We start from the raw sequence: 25,715 nt of genomic DNA, 5'->3' as shown, positions 1-25,715 counted from the left end.
TCGATTAAAACATGACATAAATCTATAGGCATACCACTAATAAAACTTTTATACAGTTGTACAAAATAAAGAAGTCAATGACATGTAATAATATGGCTAAACTATTACAAACAGAAAAAATAATGGACTTAAAATGCAAAAAGTAAACATAATAATATAATAAAAACTAGTAACAAAATTGACATGGTATATATATCAAAATGAATTATAGAAGTCACAGTTAACAGGTAAAATTCTCCGAACTCACACATATACACCTTTACGAAATCAAAATTGAAATTTAGCATGAACCCGATTTCTGATTTTTTACCAAACCGACCACAGTTTTAACTTGCTTCACATGTACACCGAACCAGAAACGAGTCTGAGTCAAAGCCGCAATTTTGTCGTTTCAGAATCGGCAAAGGTTTTCACATATTTATCCGAGTAAAATGTGTAGAAGAATAGCAAAATAAATGAAACGTATGTTTAAAAAGCCGACAGAGTGTCCGTCGGAGGATGGAATCGGTACACATATATGTCTAAACTGAAACGAAAATTTGAACAAACTGAAATCCTAGTTGAGTTACCGAAATCTTTCTGTAAAGGTGTCTGTCTGTTTATAAATTACATGTACCGATTCCATCCTCCGACGGACACTCTGTCGGCTTTTTTAACATACGTTTCATTTATTTTGCTATACTTCTACACATTTTATTCGGATAAATATGTGAAAACCTTTGCCGATCCTGAAACGACAAAATTGCGGCTTTGACTCAGACTCGTTTCTGGTTTGGTGTACATGTGAAGCAAGTTAAAACTACGGTCGGTTTGGTAAAAAATCAGAAATCGGGTTCATGCTAAATTTCAATTTTGATTTCGTAAAGGTGTATATGTGAGTGTTCGGAGAATTTTACCTGTTAACTGTGACTTCTGTCATAATACATTCTTTTTTTTCGATTCGGTTTCGGTTTATGTGTTTTCACAAAGTAACAATGTAATCATGTTTGTTAAGTAATAGATGAAATATGAAATACGATTTGTGATAAGTATGTGGAAAAAAGTGAAACGGTGACTTACTACGTGTATATAAATACATTTGAGTATATTACTGCAAACCCAATCTAGGCCAAAAGATATAGAAAATGCAGTCAAAGAACATGTACAACCGTAAAACATCACATAAAATGCAAATACTATATGCAAAAGGAGAATCGTTATTGGTTCCAGGACGTTCAGTGTTCGTTTACATTGTTTATAAAGCGGTCTCAAGCATGACCTTGTGTCCTGATAGAAGCATCTTTACCGAGTAATAGTTTTCATACTCTTCTGTGTGTCTTTTAAGTTCTGAAAGTTTCCGCTCGACAAGGCTTATAGGTGTTTCGGAACGCTTGTTTATCGGCGACCTTTCGGCTCCATGGGCTAGTAGAGTACGTGTTACTGACAGGTTGCCATGTCGAGCTGCTATATGTAGCGGAACTTCACCTTTCTTATTTCTACATCCAATTAGCGAATCGTCTTTCTGAAGTATATGATATACCAGTTTGTTGTGACCTTTCTCTACTGCAATATGGAGAACAGTGTCATTACTATCCTGTGTAACTTCTTTAATATGTGCTCCCGCGTCAGTCAACATCTGGAAAACTTTCCTCTCGCCACTAGAAGCCGCAAAATGCACTAGGAACATACCATTGCAGGGTGTATTTACGTTCAGTTTCATAAATTCTCTTTTGCGCAGAAGTCGTTTGACGCCCTGTACATTTCCATTTTTACACGCGAATAGCAACGGCGAGTGCCCATCTTTATCTTGCTTGTTAATATCTGCATTAGCTTCCAGAAGGCTGTGAACAACAGTTCCTTTCCCAGATTCTGCGGCATAGTGCAAAGGTGTTTTCTGTTTATAATCATATGCGTCTATTTCAACACCATGCTCTATTAGACAATTTGCTGCTTCAAAACTTTTGTTAATAGCTGCATAATGTAGTGGTTGACGTCCATACTTGTCCCTTGTCATGGCAATATTTTCATCGGCTTTCATGAGTAACCGAATCATATGTGGTTTGTTTTGTATTGCTCCTTCATGAATTGGTAGAAGACCACTTCTGTCTGCCTTTCTCTGATCAGCTCCATGGTTGAGGGCCACTGTCATAAATGCTGTCTTTTTCCGTTTGATAGCCTCATGAAGAATGGTTTTGCCCTCTGAGTTTGTAACATTTATGTCCCCATCAAACACTTCAAGAGTAACCAAAACACGAGTATCACCTGTTTTACCAGCAGTATGGATGATCGGATCCACACCTTTAATCTTGTAATCAACTGATACAACTTTCAGCAGGGCCTTTACAACATCATGGTGACATTTCGATGGGTTCCTTGAAAACTGAATTAAAGCACGCTCCATGCCCTTGCATTTTTCTTCGTCAGATAAATCTTTTCCAACGGATCCCATAATGTCATTAACTATAGCATATGACCCACTTTTTATGGCTAACTGAAGACATTGGAAGTTGACCGGAATGTTGTATTTTCTCCTCAGTTCAAAATATATTTCTGTATCGCCTTGTTCGCAACAGTGTTTGATGACTTCAGACTCCTTCTGTGACGTCCATTCCCGATTACCCTTTCTCTTCTGATTCCAGACCTTGTGACGAAGGATTGAATATACCAAATTTCCTACCATACCGTGATGCGAGCTCGACTTGTTTTCTAGCGAGCACGATATAACACATCTTGCCATATTCCCCCCGTCGTTCTTGATAACATTCCAAAGCTGATCAATATTCTTTCCAAACGAGTCAATAAATTGCTGAATGAAAATCCCATCTTCAAGAAGTTTGTGCTTCGCAAAAGACTGTATATCACCATTTGCATGTAGTTCCAACAGCCTTTTGTTCGCCTCACTACAGACAACTTTATTCGAAACATCAATCTTAACACATTTGGTCTTATCTGTTATGAAATATCTGTCACTGCAAACACAATCTTTAAAGAATGACAGATCGCAAACTTTCAGAATGTGCTGCGGAAAATCTTGGCCAAATGTCAGAAAGACTGCATTTTTCACGCAAGGAGCTGCGAAACCGAACACGTCCTTCTTGTCTTCCCTAATGCAGTATCCTTTCAAAAGAGTTATCCCCGTTTCGACAGATTCATAAAGGGAATCCTTACAGTGCTGCGCATAATGATTTATAATTTCTATCCACCATGGAATCTCAGTCGATTCTTCAATACGCTCTTCTTTAGATCTGGTTCTTTTTTTAGTTTTTTTCTTTGTCTTCTTAAACGACCGCTTGATTGCACATTCGTGACGTTTTTGATCTATGCTGCAGACCTCTGCCAGTTTTAACTCACCATAAAGTGCTATCAGAACCAAAGTAAGGAATGAGTCCAAATCAGAACGCTTCATATCAGTCATGTCATTTAGATCATTTTTACTAGGGAGTGTAAAATAGTGTAAGCCCTGTTTGATATTTGCTTTGTTCTGAATGAACTTCTGAAACCTCTTAGGAAATCCGACGGCAGATGCATTTTCAGAGATGTCAGAAAGAAGTTGTTTTGAAAGCTTGGCATATTTTCTGCTTTTACTCTTTTTCTCAACTGGGACATTTTCTTCGGTAAGAACTATTTTAAATTTATCTTTGTTGTTTTCAACCATATTTATCATGATATCTAACATCTCTTCGCTGTCCATCTGCAGTCGTAGCCTTTCTACGTCGACAATACATTTTTCATAATCAGACAGTTTGTCTTCACACTGACGTAGTATGTGATGTTTTACGGTAAAAATGAATTTGACATTTCTTGACTTGTTTCGCTTACTTACGTTTACATATCTAAGCCATTTATCAAGAGCGGACTTATCTAAGTTAGATATTCCGAACGCATCGTCTGCGAGAAAAGTCGCAGATTCTTTTGACCGTGTACATATTTGAAAATGATCTACTTCTAGCAAATTGTACTTTTCTGTATTTGTGTCTAACGAAAGCAAGTCCCATCCTAAATGAGAGGATCCTGAACCATTTCGGCTAACAAGAAACACAACACCATCTCGGTCAAGAATCCTTTTCGCTTCCTTTAGACGTCTGTGCCTAGAAATCTCCGAACTAACTGCATGCGTTTCTAGAATCTGTCTTGTTTGTTCTGCAGATAAAGGTATTTTCAACTTTAACTATTATTATCCTGATATGTTAAAGACTACAATTCACAGCTTTGCAGACCATTTGAAATATTACATAGAAATTTATTCACTTTAATTTGAAAACAATTACACCATCCCATGATGGTTGGTTTCTTAGAGGCAATGTGTTAAGTATGGTATCTCAAGTTTACGGTTACTTTTGACCTATTGACTCATTGAATTTTAAACAGTAAAGATCATCTCTTGTATAAGCAATCAATAGATAAAATTGGCAGTCACATGTTTATAAGCGCTTATTTATTTTTTGTTAAGAAACTATTTATGCTACTATGGCAATGATTTTGATCTACTGACCTCTAAAACTTGGGTAATCTATTAAATATAGATCATTCAGAAGTATGACGACCAAAGACCAAATTGCGTACTACATTTATTGATCGAAAACCATTTTCAGTGGAAATAGTACTGTGAACTTGACCTTCGACAAGCTGACCATCGACCTTCAAGTTTCTATTTGAACTTTATGAATATTAATAAAAGAAGTAAGGAACACATATCGTACACGAATGGACTTGAACATAGTACAATAGGGAATTTGTTTCTGCCTGTTCGTATTTACTTTGAAATAGGAGCCACGTGTTTTACAGAGTTTAACCAGGTGTATAACAAAAAGTGTTGCAATATTAAACGCATTTAAGTATAGTAATACCTGCAGTTGATTCTCTAATCTCTTGCTGGTCCGAGGACACAAACGCTTAAAAAGATATGCATATAATTATTCATTAGAATATTGTTAAAAAGAAAAGGCGTTTAATGAATTCAAAAGTTTACAATACAGCGAACCGTTGTTAACTATATACAATTTCGAAAAAAAAAAAAAAAAACAAAAAAAAAACCCAGTTCAACACGTTTTTAATAATGCTGAAAATGCAATTTGTACGAAATAAGACATTATTGACAATGTAAATATAATCTTGAACTCGCACTAAAATGCCAGGCATTAAGAAATAGAAATAGTTACTAGTACTTACATATCTGACTCACAGAAAACGATTCTGTATACCCAGACTCTGAAATGCGAATTGTTCACTTTCTAATTAACAGTTTCACTGACTAATATTCCGCATTTACTACGACTTTAAGTTATATGCATTAGATGAGAGATTGTAATTAATCATTGTAAAAACACGTATATTTATTTTAGGTAATCAAAACACAGAAAAGTGGCATTGAACGTTCAAATCCAGCCAATATTAATTGTCGGCAATCAGTAAAACAAAATATTAACTTAAACATTTTAAGTTTATAATTCTTTTAATTTGACTTCTACTTACCACTTTCCGGTGTGGAAATTGAAAATCTGCTGTCGCTGATTTTAACGACATTTTCTTGTGTCCTCGTTATTTTTCCGCAGGGTATATTTTGATTTTGTAAATTGCTAGGCTCTGAAAAGCAGAAAGAAACAATAATCACATGGTACATAAATGTATGTTTGCGTATATATTCATCCATTGCACACAAAGTTGATATGTAATCAATTAGATAACTTTATTATTTAAAATGAGCTTTATTGTATGCGTGTCAACAAGGCACTAAACAAATATAAACTACTTATAACGCAACTGAATCATGAATCAGTTAACACTTATGAAACTTTTCACACATTTAAAGCACTTATTTACTAAAAATAACGTTTAAGAGATACTTGCAAAATACAAATGTGATGCCTTAGAAGATTTGACAAATGTCCTTACCACTTGGATATTTCCTTCGGGAAGGTAACTGACTTTCAACTTCTTTCACGTAACGTGCTGTATTTTTGGCGCGCCGCTCATTCATGTGCATGTCTTCGGTTGATTTCATTGCAGATTCATTGTTTTTCGAAAGTGTTTGCGTGGAATCTGAGTAAACACCTGAAGTCCTCGTAGTTGTTGCACTTCTACTACTGACTTTGACTGCTGTTTCTTGGTTAGTCCTCTGCAGGACATTATTTGTTGCTTGGAAACTGTTGCCATGGTGATTTGTCTTCTTGTCAGCTGTTTCCGATCCGCAGAGTGAATCCGATTCATCATCGAATTGAAGAAGAGACCACTTCGGGATATTGGATGCGGACTTGCAAGAATCTAATTCTCCCTTTCTGTGTGGTGATGTTTTGTCCAGTTTTGTAAATCCATTTGCATCCATTTGACCATTCCTTTGTCTTGAAAGGTCCTTTGTTGAGGCTTCATTATGTTCAACGTGTGTATTGTTGATACCAACAAGGTGTGCTATGTTTTTTATCGAACCTTTAGTACATGGGTTCTCTTGCAAGGGTGGCTTGTCTACTTTTATGTAAGGTACATTGGCAGCAATGTCTTCTCGTGTGTTTGGTGTACCTTTTCCGCTAGCACCACTGCATTTAGTTAAATGGTTTGCTGAGCCCGTAGACAAGCAGTTCACTTGTTTAGTTTCTGCTCGCTGCTGTAAATACGTTTCTGTGTCATATTTATTGTCCATCCGAAGGTTACTGTTTGTACTGCTAGTATTTGATGAGACGATACCTCTTTTGTTTGCTTCTGTAGAGGATTTAAACTGTTTCTGGTTAGAAGTCTTGGTTTCATTGTTTTTAACCCATCCAGTGAAATAAACAACAAGGTTTGAAACTACAGCCTTGCTGCCTCCTGTTGTATTATCTGACGTTGTCTTTTTAAATGAAGTTGCTTCTTTGACATCGTCTTTAAGTCCATTATTGCCGTCAAAGACATCCGAAAGTCGATTCGGCACTGGTTCCTTTTGCATAGTTGTTTTCAACTGTTGTGATGAGGTTTGACCTACCAAGGGCTTGCCTTCAAATTTTCTTAAAAGATCTTTAAAGCCCGGCATAGTTGTCAACCTACAGAGGTAAGAAATAATATTAGAAGTTAAAAATTATGAATATTATCAGTATCAATGTTATATGTAAATAAAACACCAGAGATTTTATGTCGACGCTAGTATCGTTGCTCACTTCTCTATCCATTCATTAGACTACTCCTACTCCTGCCCGAGTCTCAGTCCTACGTGACTCTGCTCTACTCTTACTCAATTTTCCAGTCTGCTCCAACTCCCTCTGTCATCATCCACTCAACGTTCACACACACTCCCTCGCCTACTCTAGTAACTAAGCTCACGCATTCTGCTCCCAACACTCTGTATTCTTTCTTCCACTCTAACATACACTCGTATACTTCCAAGCCAGTTGTATGCCTACTTCCACTTTAGCTCCCACTCGTCAACTTGCAAACCCACCAAACTCTAACTTCAGCTCAAGCACCCACTTTTCTCCCTCTCATTCTGCCGACCCCACTCCCAATTCTATCCTATTTATGCTCTCGCTCCTTAACTCACTACTTCATCCACACACGACCCAATTCTTCTACACCGACTCCTACACCCACCCTTCTCATCCTCCTACTTCCACCAACTTCCACTACAATTATCCAGCTATTCAGGGTGAGCTATTAGAATAGGTTGCTGGTCCGGCGTCCAGCGTCCGTCGTCAACATTTTTACTTAGACATCTCATCCTCCGAAATCCTAGGAATTACATAAAACTTGGTCTGTAGCATGTTGGCAAGGTCCTCTTTCAAGTTGTACAAACTTGGGAACTTGTACCTTTTTAGGGACCGCTATAGCCAAACACAAATAAAAAGCTTTTAAAAGACCTTTTTGCATGAACAATTTGATGGAACTTCATCAAACTTAGCTTGTAGCAACATTGTATATCCAAATAGAGATACTTGATCTGTTTTAGGAGCAACTGTCTACAGCTAAAACCAGAAAAAGTTTAAATGACTTCTTCATACGATCCGCTTTTTGGATCTTCATTAAACTTGATCTATAGCATCATTATATTAAGATCGTCTCCTTATTTTGTTGAAATGGGGACACTAAGTCTTTTTCTGTGTCCACTAGAGCTAAAGAAAAACTATAGAAATATCTTTAACTTTGTCTCGGGAATCGTTTTATGGATTTTCATCAAACTTTTTTTTATTCGTATAAAATTTGCTGTTAATTTTCTTCAAATTTGGCCACTTAGTCCTTTTCAGGGGCTACTAGTGCAAAAAAGAAATATCTTTAAATATCATTTTCCCTTGAACCGCTTAATGTTTATTCATTAAACTTGGTCCATAGCATCCATGTAAGTTCCTCTCTCAAAGTCGTCCAAATACGGTAACTTGGCCTGTTTCATGTTTTGTACTTAACATTAATCAATGTGTCATACATATATTCAACGTCAAATGTCAAGGTCAGGTGAGCGAGAGACTTTGTGCCAGCGTGGACCTCTTGTTTACATGTGTATGTTCTACACTCGCACTGCAACTTCCTCTTCGTTCTGTTTTCCTTTCCGCTTCTCAACTACCACTCATACTCGCATTGCCACTACCACCACTCCGCTCTGTTCTAAGCAGTTCTACTTTCACTCCAACTCTAACTGAATACTAATATTCAGACAGTTTTAACATCCCTCGTATTTTGTATACGTGCCAAACAGTTAATGTGTCATAAAGTGTTGCAGTTGGTCGATTTATTCTGTAAATACTAAGATACATAAGATTGGACGAATAAGTTGTTAACCTTTGATGTCATCGACATATTTAACAACTTAGTCAAATATTTGAATATCCCATAATCTTATTTATCTAAAAAAAATCCAATTACATTTTATTGCGAATACACGTGACTTCAAAACTACGCTGACGCAACAATGTTGGCATTTGTTACCTATTTTATCTGTTTAACGTGTTAGTACAAAATGACATTTGCGTATGACAGCTCATGTGATTTGAAGTACTGCCACAATGAAATATCACCAATAAGTATCGGAATGCAAGTAAATTAATAGCAAATAATTGACGTCAACGCCATTCAAACTGAAATATTTTATTGATACCGGTATACCGTTTATTGAAACAAAGGCTTTAAGTTATTTTGAAAATTTTAGGACTTCATATCTAATATTGTGTAGAATTTTATCCGGAAGATAACATAGAGCGTAAAACAATATTGCATTATAAACGTTATTAAACATCTCCAAAAGACTTACTATTTGTCGTGATGGTATATATTCAAAACAAATCATCAGTAAATGAACGGGAGAAGAAATTTTGGCGTCCTAACACTGCTAAATTAAACGCTTTTTCCGTCGACAAAATTGTCATTCATGGTTATCAATTAAGAAATAATTTATAGCAAAAGAGTGTTTTAACACTATTTATGCACGATGGGTGGTTACGTCGGGCGTAATAATTTCACGAGGGCGCAGCCCGAGTGAAATTATTTGAACGACGTATCACCACCCGAGTGTATACATAGTGTTAAAACACGCTTGTGCTATAAATGATTTCGATTCTAATATACCCTTAACTAAAACAGTAGATAAAATATAGAAGCGCTCTTTCTTGGTCGCAACAAAAACGTTGACGTCACCGCACGTTAATGTGACGTCATTCTAGCGTAAAAGTGTTTTAACAGAGGCAAGCATATTAGAATGTACTTTCTAAGCAGCTAGAATCTATAAAGACCAGTTTTCGCAATTTCTGATTGTTAACATTACACGTGTACACTAATGAATAATATGGTATCACTGTATGACGTTACTGATTTCTCAAATACATATCGGCTCAAAAACTGCATACAGAACATGGTAAAACGTAGCAAAAAATATATGTAATAATGACGAAGAATAAAGAAGGCTACTATACTACGCTAGCCTTGGCGTTGACGCATGTTAGTAAAATGTTTCTCATAAAGTCAAGTAACCTCTTCATTATTTAAGATAATTATGTGAAACTTGCTGTACTTGCTAAGCTCTTAACTGCAGTATTTTCAGAGTTATGACACTCTTTAGCTAAAGTTTTTCAGAGAATGCTAACCATTGCAATATGCTACGTTAAATTTCTACACTCATCGGAACGGTGCATGTCCCATAACCCTGAACTGTATTTTGTAGAAACTTATGTCTCTTTTTTGGGACTTGGAAAATGCAAATTAAAGATTTAGCTGAAATGCATATTTTGCTTCTATGCTTGTTGGTGAATTTCTTCTGCCCTCTATAAATCTTGCAAAACTATCACTCTGATTAAGTCTTGATCAAGCTAAAATACTATCTGAAGAAAAAGAGACTACTTTACAAATTTCAGGTACCATTCTTATTCATTTGACATGAGATGAATAAAAGCTGCATGATTGTCTTAGACCTTCGAAGGCCGATTGATATTATTGTCAATGAAACAAGCGTTAGACAGTCTATCAAAATACTGTCTTTATTTTAGTTCAGTTTGCCTAGTGTCTATGTATACGTCTTTTTAAGACTGGACCTAGTTATATTTTTTCTGAAGCAGTCTCCTACGGAATCCTGTTCGTGCCACTTTAATTCTCGCCTCACGAACACGCGCCAAAGCGATAATTATCATATTGTCGCCTTGACCAGAAACATATATACATGCGAGATTTAATAGTCTTCTCGAGGTTTTTGAGTCGATAATTATTGTCTTAATTTACGCATGTCTTTCTTAATTTTCGTATCGGGAAATTGAATTTCCTCTTAAATAATGGTACATGTTTGCGAGAATCAATAAAACCTCGCATTGTCGCACTGTCGCTCGGGATAAAATTTCTGGATATTTGATCGATATAATTCTCCCCGGGTATTATGTAACAATGCACAGATACAAATTTCTAATGACTGTCACTATCCTTTGTAACGGTGTAAGAGAAATTTTCATCCACGGTGCTATAGTAAGAAATACCCCCTAACACCAAGTAACATAGCGACAATGCGAGGTTTTACTAATTCTCGCAACTATGTATCATTATTTAAGCGGAATTTTAATTTAGAGAATTAAGAAAGACATGCAAAAATTAAGACGATAATTATCGCGCTAAAAATTCTCGGGAGGATTGTTAAATCTCGCATGTGTATATGTTTTGGGACAAGGCGACAATGCGACAATTATGACAATCGCATTGTCGTGTGTTTTTGAGGCGAGAATTAAAGTGGCAAGAACAGGATTCCGTAGTTTCCCAATCATTATGTGATAATGTGCGCGTTCAAAATTCTATTTATTTTGTTCAACATGATAAAACAAATGTTAAAATGTTTTACGTAGGAATATTCGGAGAAATACCGTCAGTCTTGGTTGAAAGTATTACACCCCACGTTGTTACTTTTTACTGTCCCACTCAAAGCGATCTGATATTATTATTTTATTTTACATGTATCTTAAAATTTCAAACGAAATTTGTGAAAAATAATGTTATGGGGTTTCCAAATATTCAGATATTTGACTGAATTATAAAATATGTCGAGAACATCAAACGTTAATACCTTACTCGTCACATGTTATAAATTTTAATATGAGATTTGGTTGGCTGCCTTCCCACACGACAAACTGCAACACTTAACGGACACATAAACTGTTTTGCACATATATAAGAAAAACGAACTGTCTGCATGTTATTTGCTTTTTTTCGGTGCGTATTATTATGGATAATCATAAAGTAAATCTGTATCATTTGAATATTGTTTATGTAAAATAATTATGTCAAACATGTCTCATACCTCGTTGTTAAATCGTATTTTTATAATTTTGTGAAATGTGTCAAATGTACGTAAACAGTGACTGGACCCGAATAAAGACTAAACTTATATAGTCTATACACAATACATTCTTTTTGAGGCCCACTAATTGAAACTGATTGAATATTTACACACTTTCTCTAATCTGATATTTATTTCGCAGTTTTACAAAGTAATGTTAGCGATTTGGGTTATAATTTTGTATATTTTTGGCACGATTCCCGGCTAGATTTCATTACGGGGTTCATTTCAGCTAGTATAGATACATCTCTGGGGCTGAATGGTTTGGTAACCTTATCCGCCCCCCTCCCCCACCCCACCCCCGCCCTAACGACTCCCATCCCAGTTATCTGCTTGTATCTATTTACAACAGTAGGAACATAAAAAGAACAAAATATTCAAGGATCTATACGGATGACCAATTTACACATCTGTCTTAATAAACAGTTTTGTGTTGAAATTTGCATTTGTGTTGCAGAGCTTTAGTTATTTTAGACTGGATATAAACTTTCATTTTCAACTTTGGAAATTTTACAAATAGCGTCGGATATGTTATATATTTAAGCCTATGCATGAGGACAACATTCCAATGCAAGCATAACAGAAAATTTTCATTGCTTTGTTATGCACGTATTCACTTTGGTAATAATAATAATGATAATAATAATAATAAGAAGAAGAAGAAGAAGAAGAAGAGAGAAGAATAAAGTATACAATACTATAACGTGTTTCAGAAAACGCGAACACATCGCAACAATTTTTGGATAACCCTCGTAATGGCTGGTGTATCAAAGGCATAACCTTGGCATATTAAATAATTCGGTCAATTATCAGTTTTTGGAAAACCAATAATATCATTTACTTACTTTTGAAGTTTTGATGTTTTATCGTATGATGAAATGTTAAAAATAGATCTTGATATACCCGTTATAAATAAATTTTCAAGCTTGCGCATTCTTTCGTGACATCACTTTAAATAGATCTACATACCAATAAATATTGTCTACTTTTCCGCATCTCGTAACATTTGCTATTGTATGACACAATGCTCCATGTGCATGTATAGTTGGTGATACGTGTTAATTTTCTTGGCAAATATTGAAAGTTCACAATTTCTTTTCCAGAATTTCGGCTTTAACAATTTTATTAGACAATAATTTGTTTAATATCACACATGTATTTGAAATTTACTTCCCATTGTCGTCGCAATTTATCAAGTCTTGATAAGTAGGATGTGTTGCAAGGTAACAGTATGCTAAGTAAAGGTGAAATCAAGCTCTATCTTAAATGGTACATATCAACACTTTAATACCCTTAGACTTTTATTTTGATAATTCAGACATTTTGGTACTATCTATTGATAACATTATGCTGTATTTAAAACCTGTAACGCCACAATCATTTGAAAACATACTGCTCTTTTAAAAGACATGAAAATAGCAACAAAAAAGGAGAAAAGAGAAAATAATAATTTGCTTATCTGCTACCTATATTTGGATAACTTTTACAGCTCCATGTGACCGTACAAAACCACAACTCATTAAAAAATGATCTACAATGACCTACAACTGTTTTGTAAATTAAACAACTTGGAAAAAAAGTGTGACAAAATAAATTTACAACAGTTCTCCATATTTAGAGATGGAGTTTAAAGAAAATTATCTCCGACGTTGCAATTTGTGTTGTTATAAGATGACAAAAAAAATTATAGTTTATCTATTAAATGCGCGTGTTTGCTCATAGACTTAGGGTAGAAACGGATCATAGATGCTGAAAATGGAGACATAAGAGGACGCGTATCATTTTGTACAGAAGTGCCAAAATATAATCTTAAAAGAAAAGAACTCATTCCAAAACATAACTGGGAGGAGACCCAGTGTGTGGACATTTATACAACATTTTTAATTCTGAAAATGAGTAGACTCTTAACAAAATTGGCATCTTATGTATTAAAAGCGAATTAAACTAGAGCTATCACTAAAGGTGATGAATGTACCCCCTGCATGCACTGACACAGTACATTGCAATTTGACGCACACAAGATTGCATAATTATGTGGACTGTATGTATATAGACTGTATGTATACAGTATAGTAACAAAAAACAAAGTCCCATAATTATGCAGAATATTTATCTAAAAGAACGTAACATGTACCATGCACAACTAGGGTTGGTACTGACCACTTGTGTGAAGTTTCATTAAATTGTGTGCAAGGGTTCGGAAGATTAGGCGCGCACAAGACTGCATATGCAGACTGTATGTACATAGTATGTTAACAAGAAACAAAGTCCCATAACTCTGCAATTTTTGTCGTTGAAAGAACCTAACATGCCCCATGCACAACTACTGTTGTTACTGATCACTTGTGTGAAGTGTCATTAAATTGTGTCAAGGGGACGAGGAGAGATGGTGCGCACAAGATTGTGTCTATGTATATAGTTTAGTAACAAAAAACAAAGTCCCGTAACTCTGCAATTTTTTTTCTCAAAGAACCTAACATGCCCTATGCACAATTACTGTTGTTACCGATCACTTGTGCGAAGTTTCATTAAATTGTGTCAAGTGGATGAGGAGAGATGGTGCGCACAAGATTGTGTCTATGTATAAAGTATAGTAACAAAAAACAAAGTCCCATAACTCTGCAATTTTTTTTTTGAAAGAACCAAACATGCCCCATGCACAACTACTGTTGTTACTGATCACTTGTGTGAAGTTTCATTAAATTGTGTCAAGTGGATGAGGAGAGATGGTGCGCACAAGATTGTGTCTATGTATATAGTATAGTAACACAAAACAAAGTCCCATAACTCTGCAATTTCTTTTTCTGAAAGAACCTAACATGCCCCATGCACATCTACTGTTGTTACTGATCACTTGTGTGAAGTTTCATTAAATTGTGTCAAGTGGATGAGGAGAGATGGTGCGCACAAGATTGTGTCTACGGACAGACAGACGGACGGACAGACAGACAGACAGACAACCTATACCAGTATACATCCCCCCCCCCCCCTTACAACTTTGTTGTCGGGGGGTACAATAAGAAATAACTATATAAATAATATGATGTAAATACATTGTCAGCATTTTTTCTCTCTCTCCGTATTTATTTCTTTGTTGTGATGTAAATGTATTTAATTATGCCACTGTTAACTGATCTTGATGCATATTATTCTTATTATTTGTGTGGTTGGAAAAGGAAATTCTGTTCAATTCCTAGAAAAAAAAATTTCAGTTCTGTTATGTTTTGTTCACATAATGCTAATACTCCTTTGAAGACAACAGCCCAATACGTACATAACGAAGCAATGAAAAAGTTTATGCCACGCATGCATTGATCTGTTTTCCTCACGCATAGGCCTAATCCAAAGATGTTTGTGAAATGTCCAAAGTTGAAAATGGCCAGGCTAAAATAACTAAAACTCTGCAATACACGTGAAAATTTCAACACATAGCTGTTTATTTAGACAGGCGTGTATACTTTTTGCATTTTATGTTCCTAACCTGCAATCGTGCCAAAATATATAAATTATATTGTTCATCGATTCAAATAATACGGACTAACCTTTAACTTAAATATGTTTTAACATTTTTTCAAAAAGAGTTATGCGACCAGTGTATTGTAAGCTTGCCTTATCATCAAAGAAAACGATACAGTTAAGTTTCGATCCATTCACATAAGTGGTTACTGAGACACCAGCTGACATACAAAATCTTAAACAAAATTGCTAATTTGTAAAACTGCAAAATGAATGTCAGTTCAGAAAAAGTCATGATTAGAGTCCGGTCAATGTGCAAGTTTATTCGACACTTTTCACAAAATCATTTTACATAAATATTATTCAAATTATACAGATCCATTATTTACAGGCAGGCGATAATTCATAACTTGATGATATGCACCGAAAAAGCAAATCACATGCAGACAGTTTGCATTTTTATATGTGCAAAACAGTCACTATGTCCATGAAGTGTTGCAGTTGGCAGTCAGCCAAATCTCTTTCTAAAATTTATAACATGTCACATGTGACTTGTAGGGTAGTTATATCCTCGACATAATTTGATAATTCAGTCAGATATCTGAATATTTGGAAACCCCATAACATTATTTATCTGACTACGAATCTTACCAAATCTAACTACGCCGCAAAAATGTAAACATTTGAACGAATTATTATATTTATTTCATGTGTTTGTATTTAACTTTATTCAAATTGAATTCACGTCTGACAGCTCGTGTGATTTGAAGAAGTTCGCCAAATAAGTATTGTAACTTACGTAAATCTGTTAAACAATAGTAAATAATAGACTGACGTCAACGCAATTCAAATTGAAATATTTTGTCAATGTATCATTCGCTATAACAAAGGTTTTAGGCTATTTTGAAAAAATCATGACATCAACTTTAATATTACATTTGTATGAAGATTTTTATCAAGAAACAAACATACAGCGTAATAAAATATTGGATAAAAATTATGAAAAATCAGGATATGCCTATGTGTAGAATTTTTAATGAGCAATGCAATAGCCTGAATGGTGAATCATGGTCACATAAAATTAAATCAAATTCTAACACGATCCGATTCATTTTCCTATTAAACAAAGAAGGAAGAAAGCAGTGAATTATCATACAACAAATCACTGTTCTGACGTCACAGTTATTACGTCATGGCGTCAAGCGGCATAGCGGCGCGCTGGAAAAGAAACCGATTGAAAACGGGCAAATATTTAATGCATGTCATCAAGGATGTACTTTAAAATCCTTTATAACGTGTTAGAATCGAAATAATATATCTCATTTAGTGATTTGCTCTTGAATAAATCATTGCTTGTCGTTCAGATGCGTATTATTATATCACTCGGGCTACGCCCTCGTGATATAATTCCTCGCATCTGAACTCCAAGCAATGATTTATTCAACGACAAATATTACTGGATGAGATATATTATTTCTTAATTAAATCTTTATTAGATAGTTTAGGATTTAGTGATATCTGGTTGAATTTCGATTCGAACTGCAACTATTATGCTATGTTTAAACAACGGCTACGTGATCAGTATATACAAAGTTGGAAAGCGTCGATTCAAAATGTATCGAAACTTGAATATTATAGTAAATATAAACTTGAATTTTGTTATGAGAAATATTTAGATATTTTACCAAGCAATTTACAGAGAAAACAATATACAAGTTTTAGAACTGCATCACATAGCTTAGAAATCGAAGTAGGCCGGTATACTGATATTGATAGACAAGATCGTATCTGTAAAATATGCTCTAGTCATTTTGTTGAATCTGAATACCATTTTATGCTTTGTTGCAATAAGTATTCACATATTACACAGAAATATTGTATCAATACAGCTTGGCCGTCTGTTAATAAATTCATATATATCATGTCCTCTACTAGAAAGAAAAGATTGATAAGAAATGCGAAATATATAAGCGAAGCTATTAAACTACGTGAACAAACTCTTGAAGATTTAACTGCTCTTTAGATTTTCATATAATGTTTAGCTGAATTTATGTTTGCACAGTATAAATGTTTTATTGAAGTGATATTTTCTGTGTATTTGTGTATATTATATAATTATGTATTTCTATGTCTTGACCATATTGAATAAACATATTGTAAATGGTCAAAGGCATTTGTAATGCCGATTTGCCAATAAATGAAATGAAATGAAATGTAATAAAATGTTACTTCATAAACGTTAAAATCTCCAAAACAATTCTTTTATCATTACTGTTCCTATTCTAGACGTAAATCAGTAAATGTACGGAAGAAGAAACTGTGGTGTCCTAACAATGCTCTAACATTTAGTGTTTGTTCAGTAGGCGAAATTGCCATTCTTATTTTATCAATGTGCTTTCTAAGCAGCTAGACTTGTGGAAAAAAAACGACATTTGTAAAAACAAGTTTCTCTATTTCTCATTCCCAATATTACGAGTGTACAATAATAAGTTATACGGTATCATCTTGTATAATGCTACTGTTTTTATCATTTATCAAGTACATATTGACATGAAAACTTATTACATACACAAAATGTTAAACATTTAGAAATAAAATCTATGTAATAATGACGAAAGCATATTTGTGACAATGACAAAATTGTAATCTCTTTTTAGTTCGATGTTCGAAGATATTGTCGTATGGCCCAATATCTTCTTCCTTATTTAAGATAATCAACTGAGACTTATTTTTTTGGGTTTAAAGCCGTTTTTAAACAGTATTTTAGTCATGTAACGGTGGGCAGGTATTAAACCTAGTCAGTGTTCCTGGATTCTGTAACACTACATACCTGTTCTGCGCAAGTAACTGCCAACTTCCCCACATAAATCATCAGAGGTGGAGGACGAATGAATTCAGACACAATGTCTTTTATCAAATCGTACTGAGACTTATATTTGCTAATAGTGATAAAGTACATCAGAATGACAAGTTGCATATCTTTCCCTATGATTTCAAGAATTATGCCTCTTTTTGATAAAGGTTTTTGTAAAGTCAAATGTCTTTTTCATTACTTAATATATACAGCTGAATACGGTATGGTGACAAGGTACAGTAATTTGTGACAAGACGCGTAATACGCAACTCTTAACTGCAGTATAACGAGAGTTATGACACATTTTAGCTAAAGTCTTTCTAGGAATACTAGTGAGGGGGTTGGGTTTTACGGCGAATCGACACAAAATGGTCATATATGACCTAACCATTGCAGATACTACGTCCGTTAAAATTCTACACTCTACAGTAACAATGTCAACATCAGCCTCCGCTGGCAGTATTTTCGAATCCTGACACCATCGGCTTTACTATCCCAATCAAAGCCAATGATCGAACACAATAATTGTTAAATAATGTTGTGAAATTAGGAGAATCTTATACAAAAATGAATTAATCAATGTAATAATTATCTCACATTTAAAAAAAAAAATCATTTGAGATCAGACAGTTTGTAACGTGAACCTCCTTGGTGACTCTTTAACGTCATACAACACGGAATATATTTAACTTAACCCTAAACTACAAGTGGGCAAAATAAACCTATTAACTTACCTCGGAAAACGTGACTTGTTTTTCTAGGATAGGGACTTGTTATTTCCCCCGAAATGCTTGTAGTAACGGATACTCTGTTACACTGCAAAAAACAAACTATTATACATTACTGTAGAACCTTACATTAAAGAAGTTAATATCTTCTAAATCAACATATCATACATATTGCAGCGTTGATCTTTGTGACAAATGAAAAATGCCTTTTTTATGTAAAAAGAATGCACCACAGTCTAAATTTCTGCATCGGGTTTCAAAGTTAATCTACATAAAATTAGAAATTATTTACATTCATAATTATCCTGCGCCGGCGAAAACAGAAAAAAATCTACGTGAATCTTAAAGTGGACATTTTCTAAAGATGACTGTACACACTGTTATAGAGTGGTGGAACCTATGCTCGCGGTATACCTATGCTCGCGGTATTTCGATAAATATGCTCTCTGCAGAAGCACTGATAAAAATATTTCATCATGCTATGTTCAACACCGACCAGTGGTGTAATGCCTTTACAACAAACGTAGCGATAGCCGCGCGTGCCGCTCACGTGACGTATACAGCAGCCGATACATTTTACGCAATCTGTATCCGTCGCACAAATCTCACACAAATATGTCAAAATCACTCAACTAAAGTTAGTTTTTTAGAAATCATGCATTACATTCAGATATAAGATACATTTAAGAGCAAGATGTGATAAATGTGACGCATGGCTACACTACGAGTGCCTTTCGAACCATGAAAAGATCGATGTTGATCTTAGTATTTTGACAAAGTCCAAATGGTTCTTTCTGAGATGTAGGGAGAAGTAAATTTCCTACACACAAAATAAGTGTAGAAAACATTAGCGAGTTAATCACTGTCGTTGTTTTAATCTTTAATACTTGAACATTCTGTTTTTAAACAACATTATTATACGTTTTTAAGCTTTGTTCTAATAGTGACTCCATTTCTGTAAGGGAAATATACACATAGAGGCACATACTAAATTTTATCCCCATTTCTGTTGTTTTTCACATAATAAATGAGTAATGTTCTAAATATTATATTCGCATATGCTTGTTTGTTCATTTTTAGCGTGCTGAATTGTTTTTCCACCCTTAGTTTAATCGGTATTACATACCACCAGCATAGGTTCCCTTTAGGGCGAATTTTCACCTTTTCACGTATGCCGTGTCGATAGCTCACGAGACGACTAAGTCACGTGATGACGCACATCAACAATATGTTTCGATAAAAGGAGGATAACTTTTTGTTTTTGCATAGCCAAATCGAAATAATATTTTTTTCTTGCTTCTTAAAAAGATTATATATGTACAAAATACCGCGAGCATAGGTTCCACCACTCTAGTGTCAGTGTTTAGATTTTTTCCACATGTGTTTTATGTAAATTACGTATTTAAAGGCCATGCTGAAATCCGATTAGAGTGCTACTATGGTCCTGTATCAGCTCGCCTGTGTGCTTGGTAGGACGATAGGTTGGTACGAGGTTCGTATAAGCCAATAGGACCATAATTGTATAAGATTTCCTGTTTTTAGGGGGAAACAATTTGATTTTTGAGCTCCTTTTGAACCTGCTTGACCTACGAAGTTCAAAAGCATCTTTTTTTTTTTCTTAAAGGGCGTAAAAAGGAATGATATACCTCGACGGGGGTATTCGAGTTTCACTTAATATTGATAGGATAAAAATGGGTGCATTTCCATTTAATTTTATTTAATCAAATGTAGTTTTTTAAACCACCCACTGAAAAGATAATACTTTAAGAAAAAAATTAACTATTTTTTAAAAAAAGACAAATGATTCTTAAATCTTATTTTAAAAAAAAGTACTTCAAACAGCATGATGGAAGTGGGTGCTATGAAAAATTTTTTTTTTTACAAAAAATCGGTTTGTTTGTTTTTTTTGGGTTTAACGCGTTTTTCAACAGTATTTCAGTCTTTAAAAACGGGGGGCAGTTAACCAAACCCATGTTCCCTGGATTCTGTACGTAAAAACCCCGTTCTCCGCAAGTAACTGCCAACTTCTCCACATAAATCAGAGGTGGAGACTAATTTTTCAGACACAATTCTTTTAAAAAAATGTCACGGAGAACATACCTCCCGCCCGAGATGAACTCGCGCCCCCCGCGTCCGAAACCCAACGTTTTTACCTACTGGCAAGCGGGCGGGCTAAAAATTATTTCGTAGAAATTTATTACACACCCACTACATTTTAAATTAAAAAAAAATTATAGTTAGAGTTTGAATTTTCATATGTAAAGCCCCAGTACAGTCACATGAGAAATTGGACCTGGTTAACGTTTTCCCTTAAAATTTTAAAAGGGGAAATTTAAAGTAACAAAAATGTAGTGTAAATTGAGGTAAAAAGTCAAGAGTTCAAATAGTAACGGGATGAAATTTTAATAACTTAAAAGGTATTTTTGGGAAAAAATGTAATTTTTATCTAACGGGGAAATATATTTGCCTACTGAGCCAGTCTAGCATAATAAAAATATTAACTCCTTTTTTGGGGCCCTTTCTTAACTTAAAAATTTTTTTAAAATTTTAGTCAGTATACTAATATGCAATAGTTAATCAGTTCCCCGGGATCGCACCCCTGAAGGCAAGGAGAATTTAAAATACACGGCAAAGTAAAATGTATTTCAAAACAAAATTTTTTTAAATAGGCAATTTAAAACGTCTTTTCACCCACACTGTATTTTTTTTAATGATGGGGAGGCTTTATGGGGGGCTGGGAAAACCAAAGTCACAAAGAAATGATTATTTAACATAAATTTTTGGGACAGATTAAAATAAAAAAACACGGGAACAATTTGCAAAAGTGGGGTTTTTGATAAAGTTTATATCGACACCCCATTTAATAGGGAAAATCCTGTTCGTGCCATTAAATTTCGCTTGAAAAAACCGGGGACAACGCGAAAATTTATCGCGTTGTCGCCCGCCCAAAAAACATATGAAATGCGAATTTTAACAACCCCGCGGGTTAAGGGGGCGACAATTATCGTTTATTTGTCGCTTGTCTTTTTTAATTCTCGCGTCGAAAAATTAAAACCCAACAGACTTTGCGAGAATTATAAAACCTCGCATTGCGCTTGTCGCACTGTCGCTTGGGTTAAAATTTTCCGGGACAAATTGATCGATGATTTTCCGGGGTATTTTTATCAATACCCGAATAAACCGCGCGAAAGAAAAGGTTTTCAGAAGATGGCGGTGAGGATCAGTGAAAAGGTATTCCCAAATTGAACTTGATAATTATTTTTGATGTGACAACAATTTAATGAGAGTCATATAAATGATAAATTTTTAAACAGACTATAAACACTTAAAAAAATCTGAAAAGTCAAATGTTTTGCGTGCCATCGACGGACCCCCAGTGTTCTTAAAAATTTTAGCAAAAGGGTTGGGCGTGGTCATTGGGGGGAAAGAACAAAAAACCCTTTTCGTTGGATCTCTATATCCGGTAATACCAGAGTCTGATTTTCACCCACAGCTGGAACCGTATTAAAACCTCCAGTGTTAACATCACTTTACCCGTTACCCCTTTTTGTTATAATTCATACTTTTTGATTCAAGTACAATTTAGTGATGCTTCAACTACACCCAAAAATAAACATTCTAATGGGCTTTTTTTCTGAAAAAGCATTTAAATGGTGTCACACAAAAGGTAAGGAACAACAGATTTTTTTTTAATTTTCTTTTTGCTTTGTGATCAAACTTAAAGGACATCAGCTCTGTGATTCTTTTTGAAGGGAGATATTTTTATACAAATCCGGGATTTTTTATTTTAGAACTGATAAGACGGCCATCGGGGGGGCAAACCGGTCGTCCATGCTTTTTGTAATCGCCTAATGGGGTTTTTTTTTGTAATGGTTAAACTTTTTTAAAAATACAAATTACATAAAAAAGAGGAGGAAAAGGAAACTCAGTTAGTATGAGTATATTCCAGGTCACAGCAGTGTGATTTTGATGTTTTTACAGAAATAAAGGGAAAAGAAAATCTCTCTTAAAAATACAGCCCCTACTTTTTCTCTTTATTTTATATTAGTTTTATCATAACCTTTAAAATGAGATAATGATTTATTCTCTGAAAGGGGTCTAGTTATGTTGGTAGCCTTTAAAAAAAACAGTTTTAACAGAATATTGGGAATGGTTTGTGGGGGGGGGGGGGGGGGGTGGGGGGGGGCGGGGTTTTTGGGAAACAGCTGTTTTAAAAACTGCCAGTGAAGGTTGTTACCTAAAAAGGGTCTACAACTTATCTGACTTTTTTGCATACACTTCTCATAGGGAGAGCGATCTACGGATCGTGGTTTCCGATCCAATGCATTTTTCCCATGACGATTTTGATAAAACTTTTGGGGATATTTTTTTTTTACCATTTCTCCCACAAACCCTTTCGGCGGGGATACCAATCATACGTATTTTAATATTAAAGACTGAACATCCAACAAAGAATGGTAATTGCATACAGTTAAAAAAAATAAAAGTAATAAAGTTATTTCTGATATTAGTTTTATTGTATTTAAATAATACAAGAAACATTAATGCTAGAGTTTTGTCAAACTGTTTATTGATAAAGTATAAATAAACTAGTTTTGCCCCAAAGCCCTTAGGCCATCCAAATTGTTTTGTCGTTGTTGGAACTACCGCTCAATGATTTCATCCCGAGAAAAGAAAAAGAAATTCACCTGCCCCACTACATAAAAATATCCAAAATTTTTTTTTTTTCTTTTTTACGGGGGTCCGGAATGAAAACAGAAAAACAGGTTTTATCACTGTTTTAATGCGCAAAGTGTATGATGGGAAATTCAGCGTTCGAAATCATGTGCTGATATAAAACTAAAAAAGCGGGTTTTTATGATGTTTTTTCATAATTTTTTTTAAATCTGGAGTGTCTGTCGTGCCACACATGGCCTTCGATGTGCCGGTGGGTGATGAAGTGGCACTTCTACTTTTTTTCAGTACAGTAAAAAAACAAGGAAGGGGCTATTCCTAGGGCCCCTGAAAAGAATAGCCTACGGCTAATCCACGGTTTCCCCTTTTAAAATAAATACCCCTCGCCCCAGTAAAAAGCTCCCCGCCTCTGAAAAAAAAAAAATTAAAAAAGAAAAAAAAAAAATTCGCTCGCTCGCCCCCTTTTTTTTTTAAAATTTTTCCCGAAAACTATGAATAAATTTGGTAGGCCTTAAAATAATTATAGTCTAAAGTAAAAATGAAGTTTAAAATTAAAAAACACCCTACTTTTGAAGTGCCACCCCCATTTGTTTACCTGGGGTATAAAAACCCCAAAAAAGTCTGGTGGGAACCCTGTTCCCAAAAAAAAAAGGTTGTTTTGTTCTAAAGAGGGTTTTTGATCACTATATTCACTTTTTTTTATTGGTTACTGGTATAGTGGAAACAAAAAAAATACTTTTATGAAACTGCGGTCTGATTATAAAAAAATTTGCACCGAATGGTCCTTGTGTAAAAATCCTTTACTAAGAATGAAAATTTATGTCTTAAAAACCTCCCGAGCTTATTGTTAAACTTTTGTACATAATTTTATGAGACAAGGCGACAATGTGATTGGGAAAATTGAAGGGGCAAAAGAGGTGACCTTTTCCCAAGATTGTTGTTTATTTTGATAAGTTTGACTTTTTTGCAGTATGTATATATTTGCAAACTTAAAAAATGTATTTGTCAAAAGTTTAAAAAATTTGACACATATAAAAGTACTTAGGTGACTTTAAAAAGATTGTAAATAGAACTTTCTTTTTTGTAAAAAAGGGGCTGCTGGTGTGGTTGTGTTTTTTTGTGTGTGTTGTGTGGGAAAATGTATGTTTTTAGATTTTTTTTTTTATTTTCAATCCATCACCCCCCAAACTGCTTACTTCATACATTACTTGCTGATATTATTTCAAGAAAGAATTCTGTTGTTAAATTTGGCACTCTTTTACTATAATTTCATAAACATTTTCTCTACCAAAACTGTTCATGCAAAGAGCATAACTCAGGTCAGAAACTAGACCATTATGGCTCTCTTGTTTTCTAGAAGTGGGGCCCTTTTTTTTCTTCATTATTAGTCTATCGAGTTTTTATGCCCCCATTTAAACCTTTTAAATTATGCCCGCATAATTATGTGATACATTTTTCATTTTGTTTGTATATTTTGAGATGAAAAATGAAGTTAGTATTATCCTCCTAGGGTGCACATTTGTTGCCGGTTTGTGAGAACAGGTTTGGCTTCTACTAATTCATAATATATTTTACTAATTAGAATGCAAAATTAAAAGGAGTGTAATTGTTAAATGAGATTTCTCCTCTTCTGATAATTAGCCAGAAGTTTTTAAACAAAGTACATTTGTTTATGGTAAAGAACACATGGTTTTATCTGTTTTTTTTTAAAATAGACATTGTACATTTTTATCACACACTTTATATATATTTTTTTGAAAGTAGACAATCCCAGAATTTTCATGGTCAGGGCATTTTGTTAGATTAAGGTTGTGTTCACGTTCTTATAATTTGATGATCCAATTGTGTGAAAATTTCCAACTTTTAATTGCTCTGAAAGAAAAAATGGTACCCCTGGCCAAATTTTATGTCATTAAAACCAAATAATTTTTTACTAGTTGACTGGAAACGTTTCGTTGTTTAAAATGCCTGTGGTTTCCACAATAAAATAGAGCTATTGGGCTCGTCCCTGTCTGTGTCCCATTTTTTTTTAAGTTTTTGTATATTATTCCCCGTGATAAACTGGTTTCAGGCACAGGTTCCTTAACAACTCTGAATTTTTTAAAAATTATGCCCCCTTTTTAACTTTTTAAGTTTTGGTTTTAAATTCTTTATTTACGATATCCGTACCTATTAAAGGTTAAGGATTTAAATTTAAAATACTTGTAATTGTTTAATTGAACTTGTTTAGGTTCCATAACCATGTTTGCAATTTTCAAATGCCCTT

The 25,715-nt window shown here is 34.5% G+C and overlaps 2 protein-coding genes across 2 annotated transcripts in view; both read right to left on the bottom strand.

Annotated features, from left to right (window-relative positions):
- LOC123547304 (vacuolar protein sorting-associated protein 52 homolog) overlaps positions 1 to 25,715 on the bottom strand; it is a 182,694-nt gene that overhangs the window by 99,063 nt on the left and 57,916 nt on the right. The window lies entirely within an intron of this gene.
- The window catches only part of LOC123543606 (uncharacterized), a 172,709-nt gene continuing 147,798 nt past the window's right edge, over positions 805 to 25,715 (bottom strand). The window contains exons 2-7 of the mRNA XM_053524613.1: positions 18,782 to 18,863; positions 5,872 to 6,989; positions 5,452 to 5,562; positions 5,149 to 5,187; positions 4,827 to 4,871; positions 805 to 4,119 (exon numbers count right to left, since the gene is read on the bottom strand). Of these exons, the coding sequence (XP_053380588.1) occupies positions 1,235 to 4,119; positions 4,827 to 4,871; positions 5,149 to 5,187; positions 5,452 to 5,562; positions 5,872 to 6,979 (4,188 nt within the window). The 5' untranslated portion in view covers positions 6,980 to 6,989; positions 18,782 to 18,863 and the 3' untranslated portion in view covers positions 805 to 1,234. The remainder of the gene's footprint in view (positions 4,120 to 4,826; positions 4,872 to 5,148; positions 5,188 to 5,451; positions 5,563 to 5,871; positions 6,990 to 18,781; positions 18,864 to 25,715) is intronic.

The sequence above is a fragment of the Mercenaria mercenaria genome, chromosome 15 (genome assembly GCF_021730395.1).
Source record: "Mercenaria mercenaria strain notata chromosome 15, MADL_Memer_1, whole genome shotgun sequence".
Taxonomy (NCBI): domain Eukaryota; kingdom Metazoa; phylum Mollusca; class Bivalvia; order Venerida; family Veneridae; genus Mercenaria; species Mercenaria mercenaria.
Note: the sequence above shows the minus strand (reverse complement) of the source record. Positions and strands in the feature narration are given on the sequence as shown.